Below are 24,343 nucleotides of genomic sequence, written 5' to 3' on the forward strand. Positions count from 1 at the left end.
ATTAAGCAAAACGTTAACCAAAAACAGGTTATCATCTTCATAAACTTTAAAAATGAGCATGTGTTTGTGACTTAAATTTACAGTGTTTCAAGTGACTTTTCAATTGCTCTTTTTCAAATCGGTAAAATATCATGCACCTAACTGAGAGGGCCATCTTTGACTCTTCAAAGTTACTTCACATAAGCAGACAAACCCTACCATGTCATACCATACAAACAATTTTAATCGTGTAGTTACAGTCAATAACCACTCCTAATCAGAACATTTCTGCATAAAGAAAATTGTGATACACTTATAAAAACAGCCAGCTGTAACAAAATAGCTGGTGTTTTCATAGCCATAAACTCATAAAAAAGAAATACACCTTTATACAGAAATTTTATACAGATGTAGCTTTAAAATTGATTGTAAACCAAAGGAAGACACATTGCAAACATCAATTATTTTCACATTAATTGCATAATTTTCTAAGGTGATCTATTAGTTTTATTTACCTAAGCTTATTTGCATGATAGTAAAAATTGCATACAACAATAAGAGTGAAGCTTATAGTATGAATTGCTTGGATAACATAGAGCACTTTTTATAGGCAACTGTGTAAAGCACATTTTCTCTATTTAAAACTTTTAAGACACTTTGTTTTACTGCCCATCAAAATACATTTATAAATAGAAAAGAATCAGTATGGTAACAAGAGAAGCAATATTACATTTAACGGAAACTTCCAAAAAATTAATTACAACATGATGCTGCAGGATCTACAAATAAATAATGAGGACTAAATTGTGTTTCACATTTTCTTTTCATTTAAAAAAAATCATGTAACAATGAGAATGAAATAAAATTACAGTGAACTTTTATTTCCAAAATAAAAACAAATTTGAATTACGGCAGTGCCATATAATACAAGGCATTTGTTGGCATATGTCATCTTTAAACTGCATTCCACAGTCTATAGTTCTTTTGTAACATACAATAGAGTAACAAACTCTCTCTCTTTTTTTTTCTTTTTAAAATAAGGGGCGAGTTTCTAAAGATCAGTGTGGAGTGTTACAGAAATAATTAAAGGAAGGAAATAATAATCACAGAAGTTATAATGCTTGTTTGAGGCTCCATAATAATAATAATAATTGAAAAAAAAAATCACTGGTATCATGCTTATAGGGTACGCACCTCAGTGCGTCCCACGAACAGAAATTTGAATTTTTAATACCAAACAATCCTCGATGCTTCACCTGGGGCTGCCAAGCAGTTTGTAAAACAGAGTAAAACGTTTAGTGCAGTCTGTACTATCCTTTCTCAACTTTCCTGTTTGTGCAAGTTTCTGAAGATTCATTGGCCAAACCATGAACAACAAAGGTTTTCTGAGTGAATACAGGTGGACTTTTCATTTTGTTAGTAAATACCAGTGGCACTGTTGAATGAAAATAATACTTTTATCTCAGTCTTTCAAGTCAGCGTTAATGTCTGTGTTCCCTTCCACTGCTAGCTCATCTTCTAGCTTCACCGAGAAAAGGGTGTTAGCATTTTTATCTTGGACACTCTCCTCTAAATCCTTAAGCAACTCCTCTTCTTTGTATTCGGCCACATCCACCTCTAACCCGGAGTTGTCCTTCAGTTTGCCGTGGTGCTTGAGATAATACCGCTGGTTCTGAAAGAACTTGATGATGGTGTACTTGGGAAGGTCAAGTTGGGCGGACAGAGTCTGGATGGCCTCTTCATCTGGGTACAGGCCTACATCTTGGATAAAACTTTGGAGGATCCCCAGGGCCTCCACGGAAATCTTCGTTCGTGGCCGGGTCTTCTGGCGGTTGTCATCCTCGGCCTCAGCAGGTGAGGCCACAGTGGGCTGTCGTGGAGGGAGCCGAGGGCCAGCTGGCTGCTGTGCCTGCGACTGTGGGGGTGGCGGGGCTGACTGCTGCTGTGGCTGTGGCTGCTGCTGCTGAAAAAGAACAAGCAGACGATCAGAAGCTCTGCGTTCTCCTAGCTGTGCAGGAAGCCGTCTAGAATCAGCAAGCATGTGGTCATGAATCCCACACAGAGCTTCTTGGATGGGGACAAAGACTCAGGCTCAAAAGGCAGGCCAGCTGAACGGCCCATGGCATTAAGGAAAAAAACAAAATGATAAGAACTAAAAAGGGAGGAATGAATAGGGTTTTAGGGGGCTACTAGTCTTCCTTATCAGAGGTCAGTGGAGTGTCCCTACCCGTGATTTTCAGTCTGGCTAACTGGAAGTAAAAACTCAGCACTTTGAAAATGTGAGCCATAAACTTCACCAGAAGGCCACGCAGCAAAGGCAAAGACAGCAAAGCAAATTCTGATGTAAATAATTAACAAAGATTTAAAAGGAAGATCCAGAAGGATTTCAAAGGTACTCTAGAAAGGTGAGCTACAGAGCCAGGAAAGCAATGTGTGTTTTGCCCCATGTCATCGATCGTCAAAACATGGAACAAAAATAGAAAGTTTTACTTAAATTACCAATAAAACGGATACCTCTGCTCTTCTTCAGCATTATCTCTTATGAGTCCAAAGGACTTCTGAGATTCTCACGTTGGTAAATTTCCTACCAGATAGTTCTTATTTAACACATACACAATTTCTTACCAAACTGCACTAGGCTGACACTGCAAGTTTTTTTCTCACTGAAAAATAAAGGTTCAATCCGTCGCACAATGGTTAGTGAACTGTTTTGTCTATAGTAGACTTGGATGTGATTAAGATTTAAATTTAGTGTATACAGACACTTTTTCATAATTAGTATCTGTATATGTGCTGTAATTTCCATACACAATTATACATAAAAAATGTGTGACACATGCACACACTGTACTCTATACCCACAATTCTTATCAGCAAAGCAAATCAACCTAAGCAGCAAAATATTAGAACAGTTATACTGTACCTAAGCATTTCCTTTTATCCCCCTAAGAAGTAATTTTATTAAAAGTGATTTACATTTTCAAACAAGTACTATTTTTATTACTTAACATATATCTTTCTCTTTTTTTGTTTTTGCCAAACAGTGAGTTTTTCAGGATTTCACATAGTTTAGTGCTTGATATCCTAAGGAATTCTCTTTTCCAATTTTAATACACACTCAAGGATATTTTTTCCTAGTGGATGGATAATCCTATTACTGTTTTTAGCTACATATATTTTTTTCACAGCAATACCCAGCAGTCATGTAGGTGATTCACCAAAGACAGTAGAATTTTAAGACTATGGAAGTCAGTGGCATTTTCTCTTAAAGAGGAAAGCTAAAAACAGTCCCTTAGATTGAACAGAAATAAGTTATACAGCTCAAGTTCAATTTCAACACACTTCCTAAGTAATCATGGCTGTAGGAGCACCAACAAACTACCTGATCCGAGAGCTTTCCAATCTGCATTCCCAGGGGAGTGCCCTCGGTGAATGAATGGAGACAAGTCCAATGACATGACAAGCTAAGCACAAGGCTGACTCTGCTGGCACAGTTGTCTTCTGCCACCGCCATGGTTAGTATGTCCTCTGAAAGTCTGAATATCCTGACCAAGGGAGCAGGTCTTTATACCACCCCCTCTCTGTCTCCCTCTCTTGCTGGCAAAGGTAACTTGTGCCCGCTCACCTGAGGAGCAGCACCGAGCCACGGTGCAGGGGTCGGCAGGCCTGGTAAGAAAACGCCTCTAGACTCTCCTTTCCCAACGGTGGTGGGAGAGGGGCTCTAAAGGAAAGACAAACAGACATGACTCACCCCTAACCGGTGTTCTGTGAGGGTGCAGGGAGACAGGTACAAGGTGAAGGAAGGGCCAAGGAGTCAGAAGCACGGTTCCAAGTAGGTTTCCCTCCCCTCCTCCTTTCAGACAGAATCCAAGGTATAAAACTGTGATTCTACAAAATTCCTCTACAGAAATAGCAGTAATTCCCTTCCTCAGGGGTAGTGTTGGTATTAGTTAAAAAAATAGGTGGTGTGTTTTAAATTCTGATTTTAAAACAATTTTATGCTCTCACACACAAAACAACCCAATTCTAACAAAGACACACTTGCCAAACAAGAGGTGTAAAAGGGGGTTCCTGCTACTTTGGGGGTGGGGAGATGAGGGGAGAGGAACACAAAACACATGTCAGAGAAAACGTGTTAATTTTCCTTTTATCCCCTTGAGCAAGATGGCAGTGTGCTGCTATCTCTTGCTAAAAACCCTGTGTTTAGACTGCTGGGAAGAAGAGAAACACTAATTTCCCTTCTAAGTTTAAAGCTCTGTTTACTTAGTGCTATACTGAATGGGCCAAGGTAAACGAACCTGAATCTGCTCTGCTGGAACGTGGATGATATGGGGTGGCCTGTCGCCATGGTGATGCACAGCGTTGCTCTCCTGTTCGTATATGGCATCGCGTTCTGGCTGAGGAAGACTGAGGAACCGTCGAATCATGGACAGGTTCTCCCACAGGGTCCTGTTTTCTGGAGAAGGATCTTCTTTCCAGCGTAAGAGCTCACACAACCACCCCTTAGAGATAAGGGAATAACAGGTCAGTTCATGCCTGTGGATGCTGACAATTTCTGTCAGGGGCTTAAAAAGGAAAGGCCCTGTGAAGTTAACGTTTTTCATAAGCTCAAAAAGCTCCAATCTGCGTGAAAAAAATTCTTTTTAAAACCTGTTAAGAGAGAATAGCTGTGGCTGTCGAGGACGCAGGCTGTTTCTAATAAACGTTTAGATTTGCATCTTAAAGGAGGGCCATATTTTTCAGACTCCAAGGGCAAGACGGATTTACCACGGACTTTGCAATATGTGAAATAGAAGAAAAGCAAAGTTGAGGATGCTTCGAATCTTGCCCCACTTTCTTGTCTGATGAGGGCTGGCCACCTGAGGTCCTGAAAGTATTTAAGAAGAGATACGACAGATTTTTAGAATAATTTTTTTCTAAAAGTATTTCCTAAGTTTATAATTTTTGTATTAGAAAGGAAACTATGTGTGAGTATTTGTGTATGTATGTGTGTCAGTGTGTGTATCAGAGAGAAAGGACATGTACAACCGTGTGAGTACGAACACTGTCCAATGTAAGGCATAATGATCAGAACGGGCAACAGAAAAATTCTCCAAGAAAGAACTTTCCTAAAAGATACTTTGGAGTCTGTTTTTCTGCCCACTGCAGTGTACACATATGATTTGTCAGGCAATAATTTTAATAGATTTCCTGAGCAAAGAAAGAAGGAAATGTCCAATGAATACCAAAATCTGAACCTCTCTGATGCCTCCTAAGGCCCAGTTTTTGATCCTCAGATTCATCAGGAACTGAGTGGTCCAACAGAGTACACTGTCTAACATTTTCTGATCACCATCTCAAATCTTCTTCATTTTGGCTGCCATGATGGATGCTAAGTAATCAGACGGAGAGGAAGCGGGGGACAGGTATCTCATCCAGACCCCCTGAACTAGCCAAGGCTATGACCCCCAGCTGCTGTGCTGCCTGCTAATAGCTTATAACCACACCTTTGTCTGGAGAAATATTTTGGGACTATCTCACCTAGTGATGCCTGGACAGATACTCTACTTCCTCACTGACCCCCTCACCCAGAGTGGCCAGTAACTGGCTGGTCCAGTGGTACAGAGTCTCTGCTTCCTTGCCCCAAAGTGATAATCACTCTACTCTGCAAATTACTCTCTAGAAAGGTCCTCCCATTCTTCCTGCTCCCCTCTTGCCAACAATACAGACTTGACCTGAGACCATATTCATGATAGACCCCTTCTTTCCCATCCTCCCTTGCTCCTTCCAGGTCCTTAACCAAATCATGAGCACCAGATTCCCTATCTTAGGCTCTGCATTAGGGAACGTGACCTAAAACAAAGAGCCTTCCTGAAAATTCAAAGTAAACTCGTTGGATGTGAATGGAGAGAATACAGTTTCTTTATTATCTGTTTTTTAGAACTATCCAAGGAGAGGATTTTTTTTTTTCTTTTTGGTTTTGTTTTCAGTGTTACCTTTGGGGTGAGAATGGTATGACTTTCCTCCCCTTCTTCTCAAACTGAACAACTGGAGAGAAAATTCTTCCAACTGCAATACACAGTGGGAAGTAGCAAGGCACATTCTCCCCAAAATGTCCTATTTGAAAGATTTTAAAAGAAAAGATGAAGGAAAGATGAGCTTCCTAAGGCTTACCTACTAACCAGCCAAGGTTACTGCTGCTAAACCTCATGAGATCTACCAATTTTTCTACAAGAGCTCTGATTCTCTATTCAACAAGTCTTTTAATTAAACAAATATGCACATGGGGACAGTCATGCAATCATGCACTCATTTAGTGCCACTGAATGCATTTCAAGGTTAAGAGAGCAGGCAGTAAACTGGAGATTTACCTGAAAGAATGTTATCTAAATAAAAAACAGTAATTGTGATTACAATTATTACAGTGTTATCAAACATGCTTTTCTTTTAATCATGGCTATTTCCATGTTTATGTCCAGGATAATATGATGATATGTCATAATTCAGGTCTATTTATGTGAGTATAATACTAACTACAAAATTGTATTTGAAAGTATTTGAAATATTTGAGACCCACTTGCATGTGGTGCCCTGGAGATGGTTATTTCTTACTGGCAAATATTTGCTATCTAGATTAAGCCATGAAAATACTTCATATTTTCCTATATCTATGCTATTTCTTTACACTTTACCTCTAAGTTTTGATGTTGTGAAGGTTTTAGATATATATCTTCCTGTAGGCTTGGGCAGTAACTATGGTTAAGATTACTTTCCTCCTCCCCCTTATCGCCATTCGTCAGCTATGGGAAATGAGAGCCCCTGTGCCTAAACACAGCAAATGCTATAATTTTTTACCTATCAAAAGATGTGAGAAGGTTCGTAAAGAACAGTTGCTTTTTTTTTTTTTTTACTTAAGTCTTTTACTATAGCAATAAATGCTAAAAATTGAGCATCTAAGATTTTTTTTTTTAAGAAATAAATGCTTCCAACTAAAAATTGCTAAAAGTTAAATTAAGAACGATTCATGTAAGAAAAGCTTGGAGAGAGCTGAAAATTCTAGTAATTTTCAAATCTGTTAGAAACTTTTTAATGCAGAGATCAGTTAGCACTTGGATATATGTGAAAAAACATGTGGATCACAGATGTTCTTTGGAAAAGAAAATCATTAGTTCTTTTAAAATGGCTAATAATGATAGCTAATTCCTAAACAATCACACTCACACTGGTTTAACAAATATTTCAGGAAAAGAGCCCTGACTCATTCAACAAATATTTTGTTCATATTGTCACTTCTGTCTCTATGCTTATGAGATAGATCCTTATTTTTATTAATTGCCCATGACTAACATAACATTTCCAGTACTTTGCTATTAACCCCTGCCCTTAAATAATACTTCTAATTCCTTATCTAAAAATAATTTGATGAATTATAAGTTTGAAGCATGTCTCTGCTAGCCTTACCAGAGACACGATGATTTTAAGAGACTGAAATCAGATGCTTCTTAGAAAAATATTTAACAGTGCAGCTGGGAACTGTTAGTTCTACAAGGGTATTCCAAAAAAACAGAAAGGGGGGGGGTACTTTTCTCGATGTGTGTATCTCCTAAAAAATAATAGAAAACAGATATTTGACATACTAGTTCTTTGTCAGCAGAGAAATAAATTGGCTCATTCCCAATTTACAATGGCAAAAATAAGATTAATTTATCCTAATGCTATTTAAATATCTAGAAATATTGTGAATACCTCAAATCTTATTGACTGAGACTATATTAATGACGACGGTAATCTGATATATGTTTTGCAGAAAGTGACTGAAAAAGCCAAATGCTTTCGAATTCCCTAATACCTTTTTCTAGGTCATTTTTCCATAAGTGATATTGTTAAGAGCATATAAATTTGGGAAGACAATGAATGTGAAACATGTCAGAATATGTGTAATGTTTAACAAATAAAAATAATGATTCCCCTAAGTACTGTATGGGCTTTTAAATGATAAATTTATAGATTTATTTGGTTGAGGAGAGATGAACACTTTGTTGCAAAATGTGAACATAATTACATTTTTATGAGAGGTCGTTGGGACTTGAAATATTGTAAGACCATAGGCAGCAGTACGGACCTACTTTATAAATTAAATTCAATCACAACTATTCTGAACGATAGAAAAGACAGGAGACTAACAGCTTTAAAATAATGAGACTGATCCATTTTCAGAAAACTAAAATGGTACAAGGAACAACCTAAACTTTAAATGTAGTAAATTTGCCAAGCAACATTACACTGCATATAAAGAGGGCAAAATATAAACAGTAGCCACATGTAAATAAATTAGTAAAACTTTCAGGATGTTACTACTTTTCAAACTGACAAAGTTTAATTTGACACCTTCTGTTCTAAACCCTTTGTTTCTATTCAAAATCACGCCTTGAGCTGTTGCTATCAATCACAGCGCTCCCCCTATTACTTAAAAAAACTGGCATGGACCCTGAATAAGCTGAAAATGCCATGCAGATGAATTCTGAGATAATATGTTCAAACCTGTTATATACAACACAAATCCTGTAAAGTTATGTATTGTAAACCTACATTTATTGAGAACCAAAAGTCTTAAATCCATCTGCCACAAAGGAAATACTGTTATGTACTTTATGGTAACCAAGAACCATCTGCAAATGTCTTGCCACCGTAAGCAAGAAAATGGTGCAAAAGATGCGAAACCTAAGACTACACGAAATAAATAACGTTCTTTTGACTGGTTTTGGTTAGGGATCTATTAAAGAAATGTAAGATCTGGGGGGGGAAAAGGGAAAAAAAGAAAATGCAGAATGACTGCCAAACCAGTACTGAAAAAAAGCAAAACAAACTCAATGACAACACAATGGCAATTTATTATGGTCCATGAAACACATGACTGTATGCTCATTTTAAAGGAAAAATTAGCAGTTCTAAACTCAACATTCTAATGATGTGCTTTACTGACAGAATCTTGTTGTACCACATTTAAATAAAAATCCTGGCACCTTCATCTCTCAGCTGCTAATTTCCAACCAAATTCAATCTCTGATTTCCACTCCACTCTTTTTTAGACAGTTAATTCTAGTCAATTCACTACTAACATTTTAACAGATAAGGGGTGTGCAATGATTTTAATAGTCAGGAAAGTAACCTTATTTCATGAATGAATTTACTGTACCTATATGGTCTCGCACACATAAAAAGAGAATCCATACGGGGCCAAGTCTGTGACAAAGCTGGAAGCATGTAACACAATTAGTTTTCCAGGGGAAAACAGACTTCAGAATTCTGAGAAAAAAATTTAATGCAATATACAGATTATGTATATATTACTGTTGTATATGTATACATTTTAAATCCGAGCTATAAAAAGGGAAAGAAAATGACAATTCTTGATATAACCAAGAAGGAAAAATACATTTTAAAAAACGGAATGGTAATTTGAGTTCTAAAAAGCAAAACATTTTATAGTCTGTTATTTATCCTCCCCCCATCTTTTATGTGTTATTTGCAGGAGTATTTTGTTCCAATCTCTGGGGCATATAGTATAATAATATATATTAAAAGAAATCAAGCTAAATAGGGAGGTATTTGATACAAACATTTTAGTGGAAAGCATGAATTACATTTTAGCAAGTAGTAAGTACAAGGATTAAGTACATAATCCATTAAATAGTACTTCTCACACAAAAAATTCAGTATTGTAGACTAAACTACTCTAGGCATTTTGAATGAGTACATTTGAACAACTAACTATAAAGCTAGCAATTTATCATTCAGCAAATAATTTTCTACTTTTAAAAGAATCTGTAAGTGTTACTTATGCTAATGAAGACGGTTTTTAATCTGCCCACAAACATGCTAATAGAGGGCAATTCTTTTTTTTTTTTTTTTTAACAAAGCCGTCCACATTCAAAGATACTTTCATATCAATGTTCTAGAAGCTGAGGGTGGGAGGAATGTGTTCTAATCGTCAGATCTACCAATTCTTTCACCTTTAGCATAAAGGTTTAAAGATATCACAAAAGATACAAAGGGACTAATAATGTTTTAAATCACTCCTTTAATATTCCAGAAGGGTTCCATTTTCACACTTTGTATGCTTTATATACACTATGCCTCAAAAATAATATTAAAATATGCTACTTCTTCTGGGGCCCTAATGCAGACACACAAGGCCTAATGGAAGTACAACCCCACTTCTTAGGTCCAAGGCCTGTATGTTGTTTCACACACTAACTTCGAATCTTTTTTCGAGAATAGTCATAACACTTTAAACAGTGAGAAACAAAACGGTGGCAAAGCAATACTGAAAGCATTTTAAATTATTTACTAGGTTAAAAGGGTGAAATGATACTTTAAATACATCAAATTTCATCATCTAGGCCATTTTTTGGTGGCAAAGTGGTATTGATCTTTCCAAATGCTTAAAATTAACTATTTTCCAGAAGGTCATTATTTGATTAAAGGCATTAAAGTTGAAGGCAAGAAGCGATGCACTTTTTCTTCTTCCCCATTCAAATCATCATGTAATTTAATAAGAACCATCCCATCATGTCCTGTAATAAAAACGCTTATCTTAAGATATTGTTCTTTACCTAACATATTAACCTTTAAATGTTATGAAGTTCTTTAGAAAAAAAACCTTTAGTAAAGCAGATTATTCCATAACATAATGAGAGGCCACTCCATTAACATTAATAAAGATACATCTTCTCCTCTATGGAATTAGTAGGAAATACATTCATCTTTCTCCCAGTTTAATAACATCTACACTGAAGAGGATCTCAGCAGGTCTGCAAGTAACTTTTCCTGCTAACTTAACACTGGTCTTATTAAAGAAAACATGGGAAATAAATTTGAACAGAGATGTACCAGTAAATGCATTTTCCGTTCTAAAAGTAGCAAATTACATCATTTTATTCAAAGATGAGTTTTAAAAAGAAACATATAAAAATGGAATACATAAATATGTATACATAATCCCCAAATATATTTATTTTCAAGGTGTGTCTTATGATATTTGCTAAAAAGAAAAAAAAAAAACCAAGGTACTCTTTTAAAAAATTATTACTATTTTTAAACTTCTAAACTGTTTCTGTTTTAAACTCTCCAGACTCTACAGTTTATTTAAGGGACTAAATATCTTAGCCAAAATTCTGTGGGTTTCCATATTGTGGTAATAAGGAGGCATAAAATGGCTATCCATAAATTTCTCATTTGTAAATTTTTGCCATTTTGTCTTTTAAGAGGTTAAACACATCTAGCAGAGTTTCTGGAGGGTTGTCATTACAAAAAAAGAAATGTTTATATAATCTGGGGGAAAGTTCCCATTAAAATTTAGTGAATTTAAAAGGAATATTCAGAATCATTAGTAAATCATATTTATTTTTCAATTTTGCTTAAAAATTAACCAAGCCAAAAAAAAAAAATGAAAATCATTTGTTTTCTATGGTTTTTATGTTTATTTCTTTTCTCACTTCTCATAGACACTGACTTAGACACATCAATATGGTGTTTTTCTTCTGCTATAGATTGTTTGGTCCATAACAAGATTATCAGATGACAATCTGTACAAAGATAAAAATGGTTCTCATGTAAAAAGGTTGTCAGGCAAGGAGAGCTCACATTTTAAAGAGTATTCTGAGAAGGGGAATAAAGGAGAAGTGAAGATAAAAGTATGAAATTCTAAACAACATATGAAACTAGCTAGCAAGAAAAGGTAATCTCTTGATTGAAATAGAAAATTTCAAAAAGAAAAGCTTAAATTTTATTTTTAAAACATTTGATTTGGAAAATATCTAATTTAAATGTTTGTTTTTTTCCCATATATTTCACGTCTACTTTCAAGCTGGTTTCTACAAAGCTTAAACAAAACTAATAAAATTCTGGTTTATATGTCTGATTCTTGAGTATAGATAGACTCTACAAAGAATTACTTATGTTTTTTCCCTCAATCTAAGATGTTTTTGACATTCCATAAATTTCAGTGTTATGATTTGATTCCTGTTTAAGATTTATACAGTCTGCCTTAAAACCTTACTTAAATTTTTATTCTCTCCTCATTGTTCCTAGCTAGCGTCATTAGAAAGCTCAATACCCCAAATATACTATCATCAATTCTGGCCTCTGCTTCTATCATAAAGAACCACCTACTCCTTTCTGTTCTGTTCGCCGGGGCACCTCTACCATGAATTATGCTCTTAGGCACCAAACATTCTTTTTAATTACTTCCCATGGACAGTAATTTTTATTTCTGAACAAAAAAGTTTTAAGTAATCATTCCTTTTTCTCTCTTAACTAGGGGACAAAGTACACCAATGATGACTTTGAGCTTCAGTGAACAATGAGAGAATGAGGGTTATCAAAACATCATGTTTTTTTGATTCCTTAAAAAACATGATGTCTAATTTAGCCTGTGGAACTTCCTGATAGGAGAATGTACAGGTTTAATTAAATTTTCTTGAATTCCCTTAACCATCTTTTGAGATGCCCTCGGAAAAAGGATGCTAGGATAAAAATCATTGCTGTGGTCGTCTGCTTTTCAACTGCCTAAAATTATCCTACTGCTCAACATGACCTTCAAAGGCTTCCCATTAGAGAGAAAAACTTCACACTCCCAGAGGTGCACTGAGGGTTCCTCCTGGTCACACTCATGTCCTAATTCACTGGACTATTTGTTAGCGTTATCCTATACTTCCCCACATTCTATTCCCCATTTCTCTGTTCTAACAGGAAAATCCTTTCTCCTTTATTCTGCCCATACAAATACTAACTTTCCTTCAAGTCATGCTCAACAATCTAAGTACACAATATTCTGCATAGGCATTTATGTATGTGAACTTCAGTAAATTAACTTTCTGAGCCTCAGTTCGTCTACAAAGTACAGACAATCGTATTAATCTCACAGGATTGTGGCTGGTAAAAATAAAATAGAACACATTCAGTCAAGGAACTACAAAGAGGGCTGATAACTTAACTGAAAGCATTTGCCTTAAATGGTTCAGTATATTTGGGAAGATGTGACATTCAAAAATACCTATTAGTGCAAGGCAGTATGTGATGGTCAATGATGGGCAGACATCAAGTAGGATCCAAGTGGAGGGAGGGGAAGAAGAGATGTGCTGGGATGGTCTAGGAAGTCTTTACTGATGAAGAGTGATATTGGCTTGGCTGTGAAGAATGGACGATATTTACGGTGGGAATAATAATGAAAAAAAGTGAGACAAATTAGCAATATGCGAGGAAAAACAGGCAGACCAGTTACTTTTGAATTGACCATGCATACCACTCTTTAGCTATTCCTGAGAATATGACAATTGCTGTGACCTCATCTCTTCTATATACTGTACTTCTAAGATCTATTTGTTAAGAAAGCCAGGATATTAATTTGAATTCCTATTCTACTACTTACTAGCCTTGTAAACTTGGTCAAGTTAATCAAGTTCCCTAGACTTCAATTTTCTCCTCTATAAAATGAGGGTAATTTTCCCAACAGTAGTAAAGTCTTGAAAATTAAGAGATAATTCATGCAAAGGGCTTGGTACACAGTAATAGTATGATGAATGCCAGCTTTTATTATTTTTATTATTGTTATCATTATCACAAAGATAATCAAAGGAATTTGAATATCTATGGAGTTAATGAAAATAATTCAGTTACAGCATACCAACCTGAACCCAGTATTTTCCTCCCACAAACTAGGTTCTCCTTCTATGTAGTTTAACTCGATTAACAGTGATCACCACCCACCCAGTCACCTGTGCTGAAAGACTGTTATTTGCAGTATAAATTGGTATAATCTTTCTGAAGGGCAATGTGAAAATGTTGAATGTAGAAATGTCTAGCAATCACCTTTAAAACAAAAGTGACTTTTTTTGATCCAGTGATTCTAATTCTGAGAATTTATCCTAAGGAGATGATCATTAAAGATGCATATAAATAGTTAACAATAATAATGTTACATTAGCATAATATGTGATAGATAAAGCTGACTATAACTTAAATATACCTCAATAGGGTATTCAAAGGCATGTATAACATACAAATGAATGTAAAATATATACATGCATATACACACATATGTATGTATACATGTTTAATTTAGCCTATGGAACTTCCTGATAGGCAAATATACAGGTTTAATTAAGCTTACTTGAATCTCCTTAGCCATCTTTAAGATGTATGTATATACATACATATACACGTGTGTGTGTGTATGTGTAAAAAGAACATAAATCAGGCTATCCCTAGTTAACTGGGATTATGGGCATTTTTATATTCTTCCTCATGCTAGTATTTTATGTTTTTCTACAGTGGCTATGCACTGTTTTTTAATTTAAAAAAATAGTTTGAATTAAAAATTCCTGTCAATTTCACACCCCCCCCCACTTCAGAATGTCTCTTGAATTTGTTCCTTCTTTTCATTCCTACTACTGCTCCAGTTCAAGTCCTTGGCATTTATTCCATGAACTAATGCTGATGGGTTTCTTTATTCCAGTCCACCCTCATCTGTGCCTAGTTACATTTATCATAAACAAAGATCATTACAAATAGCCCTTTGAATGGCACACTCTTCACTTTCCTTCACTCACAGGCCTGGAGGTGCCTTGAGGCTCACACTTCAATGAATGAGCATAAAATTGTAGCGGAAGATTCCTTGCAACACAGTGAAGTGGGAATAAGTTGGGGTGGGGGACAGAGAAAGATATAAAAATGGCACAATCTGGGCCATTTAGTTAGTGGCAAGAAACTATATACCCCTCTGTAATTCCTGAGAGCCTCACGTATGGTAGCGAAGTCCTACAACTTATATTCACAATGATGTTATATTTCAAGAACTAAGATTCAAAATGAGCTCAGCTTACTAGGTTTAAGGAGACAGGGAAACACTATTAAAGATTTCTATCAAAGGCAATACATTTGATCATTTAAAGAAGCTTAATGGGAAACTTCACTTTTTCCAAACCCCTCAACTCCAATAATTATGTGCTCTTACATTATGAAGCAAATTTCTTATCACGCTGTATCCTAAAATCACTATTATAATTTTGCAATATTTATTTTTCTATACAAAATTATGAATCTCACTAAGAAAAAATGGTACTGAATATCCATATATGCCATGTGCAAAAAAAACCTGTAAAACTATGAATTACAAAATGAGTAATTTTTAGGTGATGATTTATCTGATATAGTGGTTTGTTTGCTTGCAAAAATAATTCCATACCAAGTTATTTTAAACAAATATTTCTGCCATTGCATTTTAATTGATTTATATAAAACTTCTGAACACTGCAGACAGCTCCTAAAATGAGCTATACTCCCCATTATGCATAATTAGGGTCTGGGAATTAAAATTTTAAATCTTCTATCTATGATATTCTAGGAGAGATGACGAAGAATTTTTAAAACTAGGGTAAGGCAACTCAGGACTGTAAAAGTCAGGAGACTCATATCCTAAGAGGGACAATCTGGTGGGCGGGTCATTATGAGCTCCCATGTTGCTTAAGGTTTTGCCAATCGAGTAAACTACTTTTTGGGGCCACCTACTTTTGTGGCCCCAAACCACATTATTTTATCCATTATAACAAGCTGCTAATCAGAGGTTGGCTTAAATGAGGGAATCAAATCTTGAGATTCTCTAGAAGGCATTAAAAAAAGAAAGCATAAATATGTCTGGAAATATCATGTGGGTCCCAGTGACAATGGCCAGGTTATAATTTTGCCAGTGAAAGGAGACAAGGGAGGCTAGGGCTCTCTGCACAGGCCGTCTCAGTTACTTGTCACAACCACTGAATCTGTTTTCTACCTGGGGAAAGCAAGCTCAGAGAGGACCCCAGGGAGAGGAGAACAGGACAGGAGCGGAGTCTGACCAGACCGTCTTTCAGAGCTCGGAGTCCCTACTGCTTTCATCTGGAATCCCTTACAAATGTGCTGGCTTTTGTGAGGACAAAACTGTGAGCAGATGAAATCTGCTTCTGAATCGTTCCATCCTTCTTCAAATAATTGCTGAGTGCCATCAATGTGCCACTTACTGTGCAGGTTAAGAGGAGATTTGGGGACAGATAGAATAGGGAGTCATTTCCCTATAACCTCTGCTTATATGCTCTGGGAGTGAAGGGCACTTGAAAAATAAACAAACTAAAAAGTAATAAATAACAGAGATTTCTCAAGTAAATTCAAGAATTCCGCAGCAAATGTGTTTTAAAAATATAATTTTTTTTCCCTCCGCAAAATTTATCTGATCACTGATGTCATCTCTTTTGTGTCATGGACCCTCTGGAAACCTGGTGAAGCCCATGGATGATGTTTTTTCAGAACAATGTTTTTATGTGCCTAAAATAAAACACACACAATTATGAAGGAAACCAATTATGAAATACGATTATCAAAAATTTGTGATATAGTAATATATGTGCTTTCTTATTAACACACTAAATAAGATCTAGCAACAGATCTAATAACTACTGTAATTTTACAGTGATGAGCAAAAATATTTTGAGATATTGCAATAACAATGTGATGTGAAAACATTTCTGGTTTTTATTGGTGATAAATTCGTAGGTATTGCTAATACTACTGTGATTTGTTGCTTATACTGATAATTGAAGAAAATGTCAAATTTCAATAACATTAATGAAATGTTTTTCTTATTTAAGTTCAAAGACTCCTTGGGGGAAGGTGGGACAATAGGGTGCCACCCCACACATATGTGTACATATACATTTATATGTGCATATACATATATATACATATTTCAAATAATCTCCTAGAACTATATTACATAAGCTCCTCGTAGACTAGAAAACTTTGATATTTATGGATTCATGAAACAGATTTCCTGTCTGTCTGTCTGTCTGTCTATCTATCTATCTATCTACTGCCATTAAAAGACCATATCTATCTATCTATCTATCTATCTATCTATCTATCTATCTATTGCCATTAAAAGACCATGTCTCTTAGTAACAAGTTGGAGAAAAAACAGTTAATTACTCATACGATGGTTCCCACACAGTGTCCTGAGGAGCCCCAGGTTTCCATCAGGGGTGCTGTTAATGAGAAGGCCCCTCAATTCTCAAGTCAATCAAAATGGGGGAAGATTTTTATCCGATTTATTATATATTTCAGTTCTGGATGAGATTTTATGCATAAAACAACAGTTTTCCAGCTTAAAATGTTTCGACTAATAATCACATTGGTACATATATACCTCACTATTTTTTCCTGATCCTATTACTAACTCAGAAAAATAGGTTTATGACCTCTGAATAAAGCATCTATATTCTAACTTAGTTAACTCCCTACTATCCAAGTGACTGTAAAGGTAAACAAGATTAGCAGAGTATCCTCTGAGACATGTCCATCTGCCCGGAGAGAAACATTAACAAGTTTTCCCAAAGAGACTTGGATTCCCGAACAGAACGGGGTAAGGTAGCAGGGCAGACAGAGAATCGAGGCAGAAAAAGGAATGGGACAGTGGCATAGGCATGCCATAGAGGGCAGGAAAGGAGGGGGAAGCTATGCAAACTCTAGGAAACCGGCAGAAATCAAATAATGGTCTTTGCTTTCATCATCACTTTTCAAAAAGCACATGGATATAAAGTATTTGCCTTTAGGATTTCAAGATAGGGCAGAAGGAAGCTAATCAAATAGAGGATTAAAAAAAAAAAAGGAAGTGAGTAGGAAACATGGTGGAGTGGTTGGGGGGATAGGTAGAAAATAACTGGGCATATAACCATCTCATAACTTTATGTTATATATAGCTCAATGCTAAATTTATCCGAAGATATAAATAAAACTTTCTGTCTAGAAATTAAGCTTTATGGATAAGTCTTTAGTCCTTATGGTTATTCAGGGCCAAGTTACTTAGTATTTTTAATCAAAATACTAAAATAAAATTATTACCCATTAGGCTGTTACTCTGCCCCCAATCTCTAAACATTCAAGCAAAAATTAATTGCATTCCAGGAAGAAAGACAGCAATTCAAACAGTAACAGCTTGGCATGGACTGAGCTGGGTTTCCTAATAGCATTTGTCTGTTTGTGAATATATATTTTATTTACAGCCTTCACTTCCTTGACCTATTGAAAGTAATTTATTTTCACTTAATCTGCATTTAATTTAAACGACCAAATACTCTTATCAATGAACCAGCTAAGTAGCACCCATGACAAGTAGCACTCCTGTTGGTACCATAAGTAAAATGGGTAAACATTTAAAGGAGACATTTGGGGATGGGCACTCCTTAGCAGCTATTAAATGCTACAGGTGCCAGTTTATGAATTTGAGCTTCAAGATAGTCCCTCAAATCAGTTGTCATGCCCTGCTTCTTTTTCCTTGTTTACGCCCTATTTCATTAATCACTTCTAAACCTGTGATTTCTCACGGAATGAGTATATATTTTCCTTGTTAATGTGCTATTCTTCCCAGAACTTATATCAATCCAGAGAAGAGAGAGAGAGAGCAAGAGAGAGAGAGCGAGAGAGAGAGAAACGGAGAGAGAGAGAGACAGAGAGAGAGAGACAGAGAGAGAGAGAGAGAAGGTGGACTTTCAAGCATCAGTTAAAAACAAAAACAAAAACAAAAAAAGACATGTTTAAGGAGGAAACTCTTCAGCAAACTTTAAGTCATATCGTGTTGGCAACCACTATCCTACCCCATGGTAAGCCAAGCCCATTCCTCAAACAAACTGAGCTCATTTCATCTCTATAAGGTACTGACTCTGCTAGGTTTCTGTTAATGAGAGAGATCTTCCAGTTTTCTAATAGCGAGTCTCAGATGAGATTCTATCAATCTAGAGCTCACTTCACACTATATAACATGGAGTTCATACTATATAACATGGAGTTCCAAATAATCCATTCTTCTCACTATGTACTACTCATGAATAATCCTTTTTGGCCACAGACTCCAAAACAGCACTTTGGCCCCCCAAACGGAGCCCTTCCATTGTTCAGATCCTTGCCTCTGTGACTCATTCCCAGACTCACACACCTGTCGGCAGAACCTTCAATCAAAATAGCATCCTCTTTCACACTTGTGCACCTGTTTCAGCAATCAACTCACAGAACCTGGAACTGCAATCTGACTCAACCCATTTCACCTTCCTGAAGGGGAAGTTCAAAGCCTGAAAGATTAAGCGACTTGCCTGGGGCTACATAACATGGCAGCAGTGGAATTCGGCCTACCTCTCTTTGCAATCCTCAGTGCTCTCTGAAAAATGAATTTTATGTATAGGTTGTTATATAAGCCATCTGTGTTTGCATATTAATACTCTTTCTATCTGATGCAGATAATCACGAAGCATGCCCTCTCATTCCTTTCAGCTCAGAATAAAAATGTGAGCTGCACTGTATACGATATTGATGAATTTAACAATGATGATGAAAAATCAGGCAGTGGGTCCAAAAGAAAATAGTAAAGAATATTAAAAGGAACCAATTCTTCTTCCTGTATATTTTCGTGAGGATTTGAGAGCAATGAAGAACACTAACTGCAGAATGGCTGAGGAAGGTGAACCGAGATGGGGCCAGATACAGTTTGTAAACTATACTTCTACTGAATCTTCAACTGTGATTTGATAACAGATACATGAAAACCATCCTTTTATTAGACAGGGACTAAGCAGGGTCCATAAAGAAAATTATAATAATTTCCTTGCACAACGGGATTCTTGTAGTCTAATTAAGTGTAATGAAAAGACATGCTCTTCCTTCATACCCAAAATATTGAATATTCCCAAACTCCATATACACCATGGCATCTCTAAACAGCAACTCTTTGCTGTCTTTCCTGTCCCCTTTTGTATCAACAGGTGTGCTGGATACAAAGAAATCCTAACACAAAAACAAAAGTTTGCAAATCTGGAAAACTAGGGATGGTTTTTCAGGTGGTAAATGAAAATTTTCACTTGCAAAGGAACAAGTCAAGATTCCTGTAAGTGGCAAGCTCTACCAGTGACTGTAAAATATGATTCAATTTGCTTGCTGGCTTGTCTCTAACATATCTTGAAGTAGCTGTGCAAAAACTTCAGAGTTATTAAAGCAAGGGCAGTAACAATGAAGTTATAAGTTGTATTTTTTAACCTCCACTTTTCTTATTTCCCAGAATCATCTCCATGCAACTATGCTACTTACATCAAATCTCTTCTTGGGAATCCTAAAATGCAAGTGACTGTAGTAGCAGCGATGAGTTGCTCTAATTAGCAATGGGTGTTTTCAATTCTGTGTTAAACAGGATTCTGAGGTGTTATCTGTACTCAACAGGAAATAATGTTGTGACAGGTGAGGTGGGGATTGAAACAAATCTTCCACAAGGACTGCATCTTGCAAAATGACTATAGAAGTACATTAAGACTGTGTGAAGAAACTGACCTAATGATTCGGTATTAACCATGTGAAGTGCTTAGCAGCTGATATGGAAGAAGAGTTCTAAAAGGCAAATACTTTTTTCCCCCTTTAAAGTGATATTCAGGCAAGAAGAAAGTATAAATAGAGAAATGTTAGCTTTCAAAGTTGGAAGATATGGAACAAACACAAAACACACAAAAAATAGCCAGGGTACAAGAGAAGAAAGTTCTACTGAAAAACTGGAAAGTAAAGATTTTATTTTAATATGAGAAAATAACTAAAGAGAGACAACAGACAAAGTAAGGGAACAAAGGGAAAAAACTCCCACTATTCTATGAGAAATGGCACCTTTCATCAGATAATAGAAATCACCAGAGAACCCTAGGAAGCTTCTAAGTGAGGTTCATAACTGAAGTAGTAAAACAAAGATAAAAAGAGAAAGAATATATGTGGCATTAAAAGACATTTAACTGGGCTACATCTATGTTTTAAATGTTCTCTAAAGTGGTTTGTTGTGAACCTTCTCTAGAGGCACGAGTCTAAATCACCACTGCTCCTATTTCTTTCTCCTCTCGTAATTTCAGTTTTCTATCAGCTTATTTGTCTTCTTATGGCTCCAATACTAATTTTTTTTATGGCTGGATTCTTCTGAGACTAGTGACAACTTTGGCCTTATTATCATTACCTATTGTACCTACACTTTCGGCCAAGTTATCTCCAATATTCCTAAAGAAACAAAATTCTCTGCTTTTCAACTCCACCTTTCAAAATGATTCTGCAAATCCAAAAACATCTCTATGAAATAAAATTTCTGATTGAGTCCATTTTTGGTTTTGGATTGTCTGGCATATGACCATAAAGCTTAAACTAACATCTCTCCATTAAAAAAAAAAAAGGGAATCTGTCCTTTAAAAAACTATATATTATCAATCATAAACATTCTTTCAGAATTTATGTTCAAATAAAAGGTTTAACACTGAAAAAAAAAAAGGCATAGCTCAAAAGACTATTATCTCTCTCATTTAAAAAAAAAATTACAGTAAAAAATGGAAGCTCAATAGAGAATACAATCTTTTTCCTATTTCAGTTTTGGTGAAAGTGAAAAAATGGGATTTGATGAAGGTTTTGATAAAATAACCTGGAAAAAACTAGGCAACTTCTCCATTTTTCTAGACACTCCTTTCATTGCACTTTATTTTTATTTAAGCACATCGTCAACACACACACATACATACCCCAACTCTTAAAAAAAAAAAAAAAGGCCTGAAATTTTAGTTACACCACATGTGGTTTTCATTTGTGAAAAATGAACAAGCTGTTTGTGGTTAAACTGTCTAATCGCCTGTTATCAATCTAGCACTGCATTCAAGATTTACAGGATACATCAGCTTCTGTGCCACATTAGCTGTAAGGGGGAGGGGGGAGGAAAAAGGAGGAGGAGAGAGTTTATCCTGAGGAATAATATTTCCAATGCAGCCACACTCGCACTACATCTGGTTGTGCTGGTAGCGGCAGTTAAATTGAAATATTTCACAGCGTGTGTCAGAAACATGCAGAATGGTAATTATGACAGATCTGATTAAGCCGGAGTGCCACAAGCTCCCTGGCCAGCGCCGGTTGTGCAGGTGTGACCTTGTGCGTGCCTGCGTGTGTAAATAAAATTAATTACAAGCGAGAGGGTGAAGGCTTCAGTGACATCACAAAGCGGAGAAACTCCCAAGGGGGAGACCTAATGGAATATTTTCCCTCAGTCTAATAATACAGTTCATATTGACTTGAGGTAATTAGTGGGATCATTAAAGCAGTTTTCCCGGCGTATTTGGCTGCCTGATCAGATTAGTGAAAATGTTCTTCAGAACAAGCCCTGTGTGGTCTGCCAGAGAGGAGGAAATAAAAAGCAACAAAGCATATTTTGGAATGATAAGCAATGCTGGACTTTTACTCCAGCAAAAAATTGTAGTCTACTTCTCTCTGGAGCCTGTAGATCTAACTGTCTTGTCCATTTTAATTCTATTCAACTTGTGTATTCTTACACACATTTGAAACTATTTTCCCCATTTTCCCCTTTATCTCGGTTAAATCAGACCGCTTTATCACTATGAGCCATTCCAATTTCCCAACAAATTTCTTTTAAACACGGCAATTTTAAAATTGGGGGAAAGTATCTTAAATGACTGCTTCACTGTTACCTGACAATATGGGGCAATTGGGAGAGACGAAAAAGAAAAAGAAAAAGAAAAAGAAAAAAAAAAAACAAGAGAAGGAATGCCACTTAAAATTCACCTGCTAAACAAAAGATTTCTCTCTTATGTAACACATAACAGAGATTAAGTATTTATTCACATTTGGATCTCAAAATGGGTTTAGTGTAGGCCAAAGTTGGGGCAAACATTCTTCCAGTTGAACAGAACACAGAGCCCTCGTCAAGAAAAAGGCCATTTGTTTGAAAATACTCTATTGAGCATGCTCTACCTTGCCACTGGAATATGCCAAGCGCTGTCACAGATGGCAGGCTCTGACAGTTCCCATCCGTAGCATCGATACTCGACAGTTCAGCACAAGATCAGTGACATTCTGTCTCATTAGAACCACGCTAATTATCACAGCTAGTTTCAGGGGAAACCATGTGTTGCAATGGTCAATTTGAAGGAGTCTGTGCATCAACAAACTGGTAATAAGGATCAGACACCTTATTATATGACAGCATGCTGCCTATGATCTGATTTACAGAATCAGAGGCACTGAGGCGGCCGAGGAGGCTGGCAGTTTATGAAACAGTGAGTTTAAACCCAATTCCTCAAGCATACTGGTTGAAAAGGGAATTATTAAAAAAAAAAAAAATACACAGACAACTGGAATTGTTGAATCAAGAAATCAAAGGAGAATAGATTCTCTATTAACATATAACGCAAGTAGATTAAGACTTAGAAAAAAGACAACTTCATTAATTTAACAATTGTATGGAACGCCACAAGCAGTTTGAAGCTTACACTTTTATAAGGTAGTTAATGATAAATTATGAAATGGCTATATGTCTAACATATATACTGATCTCTAACATATATACTAATCTCTAACATATATACTGAACATATTGTTAAATGGGTGGTCTATGATTTAGCTGTGTCATTTTGTCATGTAAAAGAACTGCGTGTGAAAAACGTAACCATACTTAAGAAATGAGTCATCTCAAAGGTTACTTTTAAGATACTAAAGGTATCCTTTCAGCAGAGCAGAAGAAAAATCTACATTAGATTTGTATTACCAACGTCAGTTCTTCTATCCCTCTCTTAGCACCTTTTGTCGATGTGAAATTTTAATGGTGCAGTTTCTTCCAGAGCTATTTTTCTATTGTCATTTTGCATAAATGCATTTTCATAGCTCATTCATTTCATAGGGCCTGTATTTTCATTTCTCAATGAGGGAAAAAGAAGATAAAGCTAAAATAAAACCTACCTTTACTATCAAAAACATAAAAGACAACTGTTGAGACTTCTCAGAAAACACTTTGTCTTTTAACTTGGTACTTTGTTAAAGGATTATATCGGTGTCACAGTTATGCACTAAGTTTAATTGAATGACATTCAGTTTGAAGATTAATTCCTACTAAGAGTTAAACTCCATTGGTTCGGTCTCTTCCTCACTTCCATTTGGCAGACACCTGATCCTATCCTAAAGCACTAACACTTCAACTGTCAAAGCTGATTATAGAGGAGCTTCTAAAAAGGGAACTTCCATAAAATATTCCTAGTCCCAACTTTTCAACTTACACTAATGTGGCCTCAGAGTAAAGTAGAGTCTACAAATACATAATTGGTATACTCGTGCTTTCGTATATACACACGGACCTGCTTTAGGGTGGACCACTATGTGGTGACTGTCCTTGGACTTCCTCACATCATGATCTTCTTTAAAAAGCTGGCCAAATATTCATAGACTAATTCGTTTCAAATCTCGTCTAAAATTGTTTTATGACATTTTCTGAAGGTGGAGAAACTGGGCTTGATGAGTT

The 24,343-nt window shown here is 36.1% G+C and overlaps 1 protein-coding gene across 1 annotated transcript in view; it reads right to left on the minus strand.

Moving 5' to 3' along the window:
• Window positions 1-202: 202 nt before the first annotated feature.
• The window catches only part of SATB1 (SATB homeobox 1), a 76,257-nt gene continuing 52,116 nt past the window's right edge, over window positions 203-24,343 (minus strand). The window contains exons 11-12 of the mRNA XM_025043641.1: window positions 4,278-4,481; window positions 203-1,942 (exon numbers count right to left, since the gene is read on the minus strand). Of these exons, the coding sequence (XP_024899409.1) occupies window positions 1,442-1,942; window positions 4,278-4,481 (705 nt within the window). The 3' untranslated portion in view covers window positions 203-1,441. The remainder of the gene's footprint in view (window positions 1,943-4,277; window positions 4,482-24,343) is intronic.

The sequence above is a fragment of the Pteropus alecto genome, unplaced genomic scaffold, assembly GCF_000325575.1.
Source record: "Pteropus alecto unplaced genomic scaffold, ASM32557v1 scaffold92, whole genome shotgun sequence".
Taxonomy (NCBI): domain Eukaryota; kingdom Metazoa; phylum Chordata; class Mammalia; order Chiroptera; family Pteropodidae; genus Pteropus; species Pteropus alecto.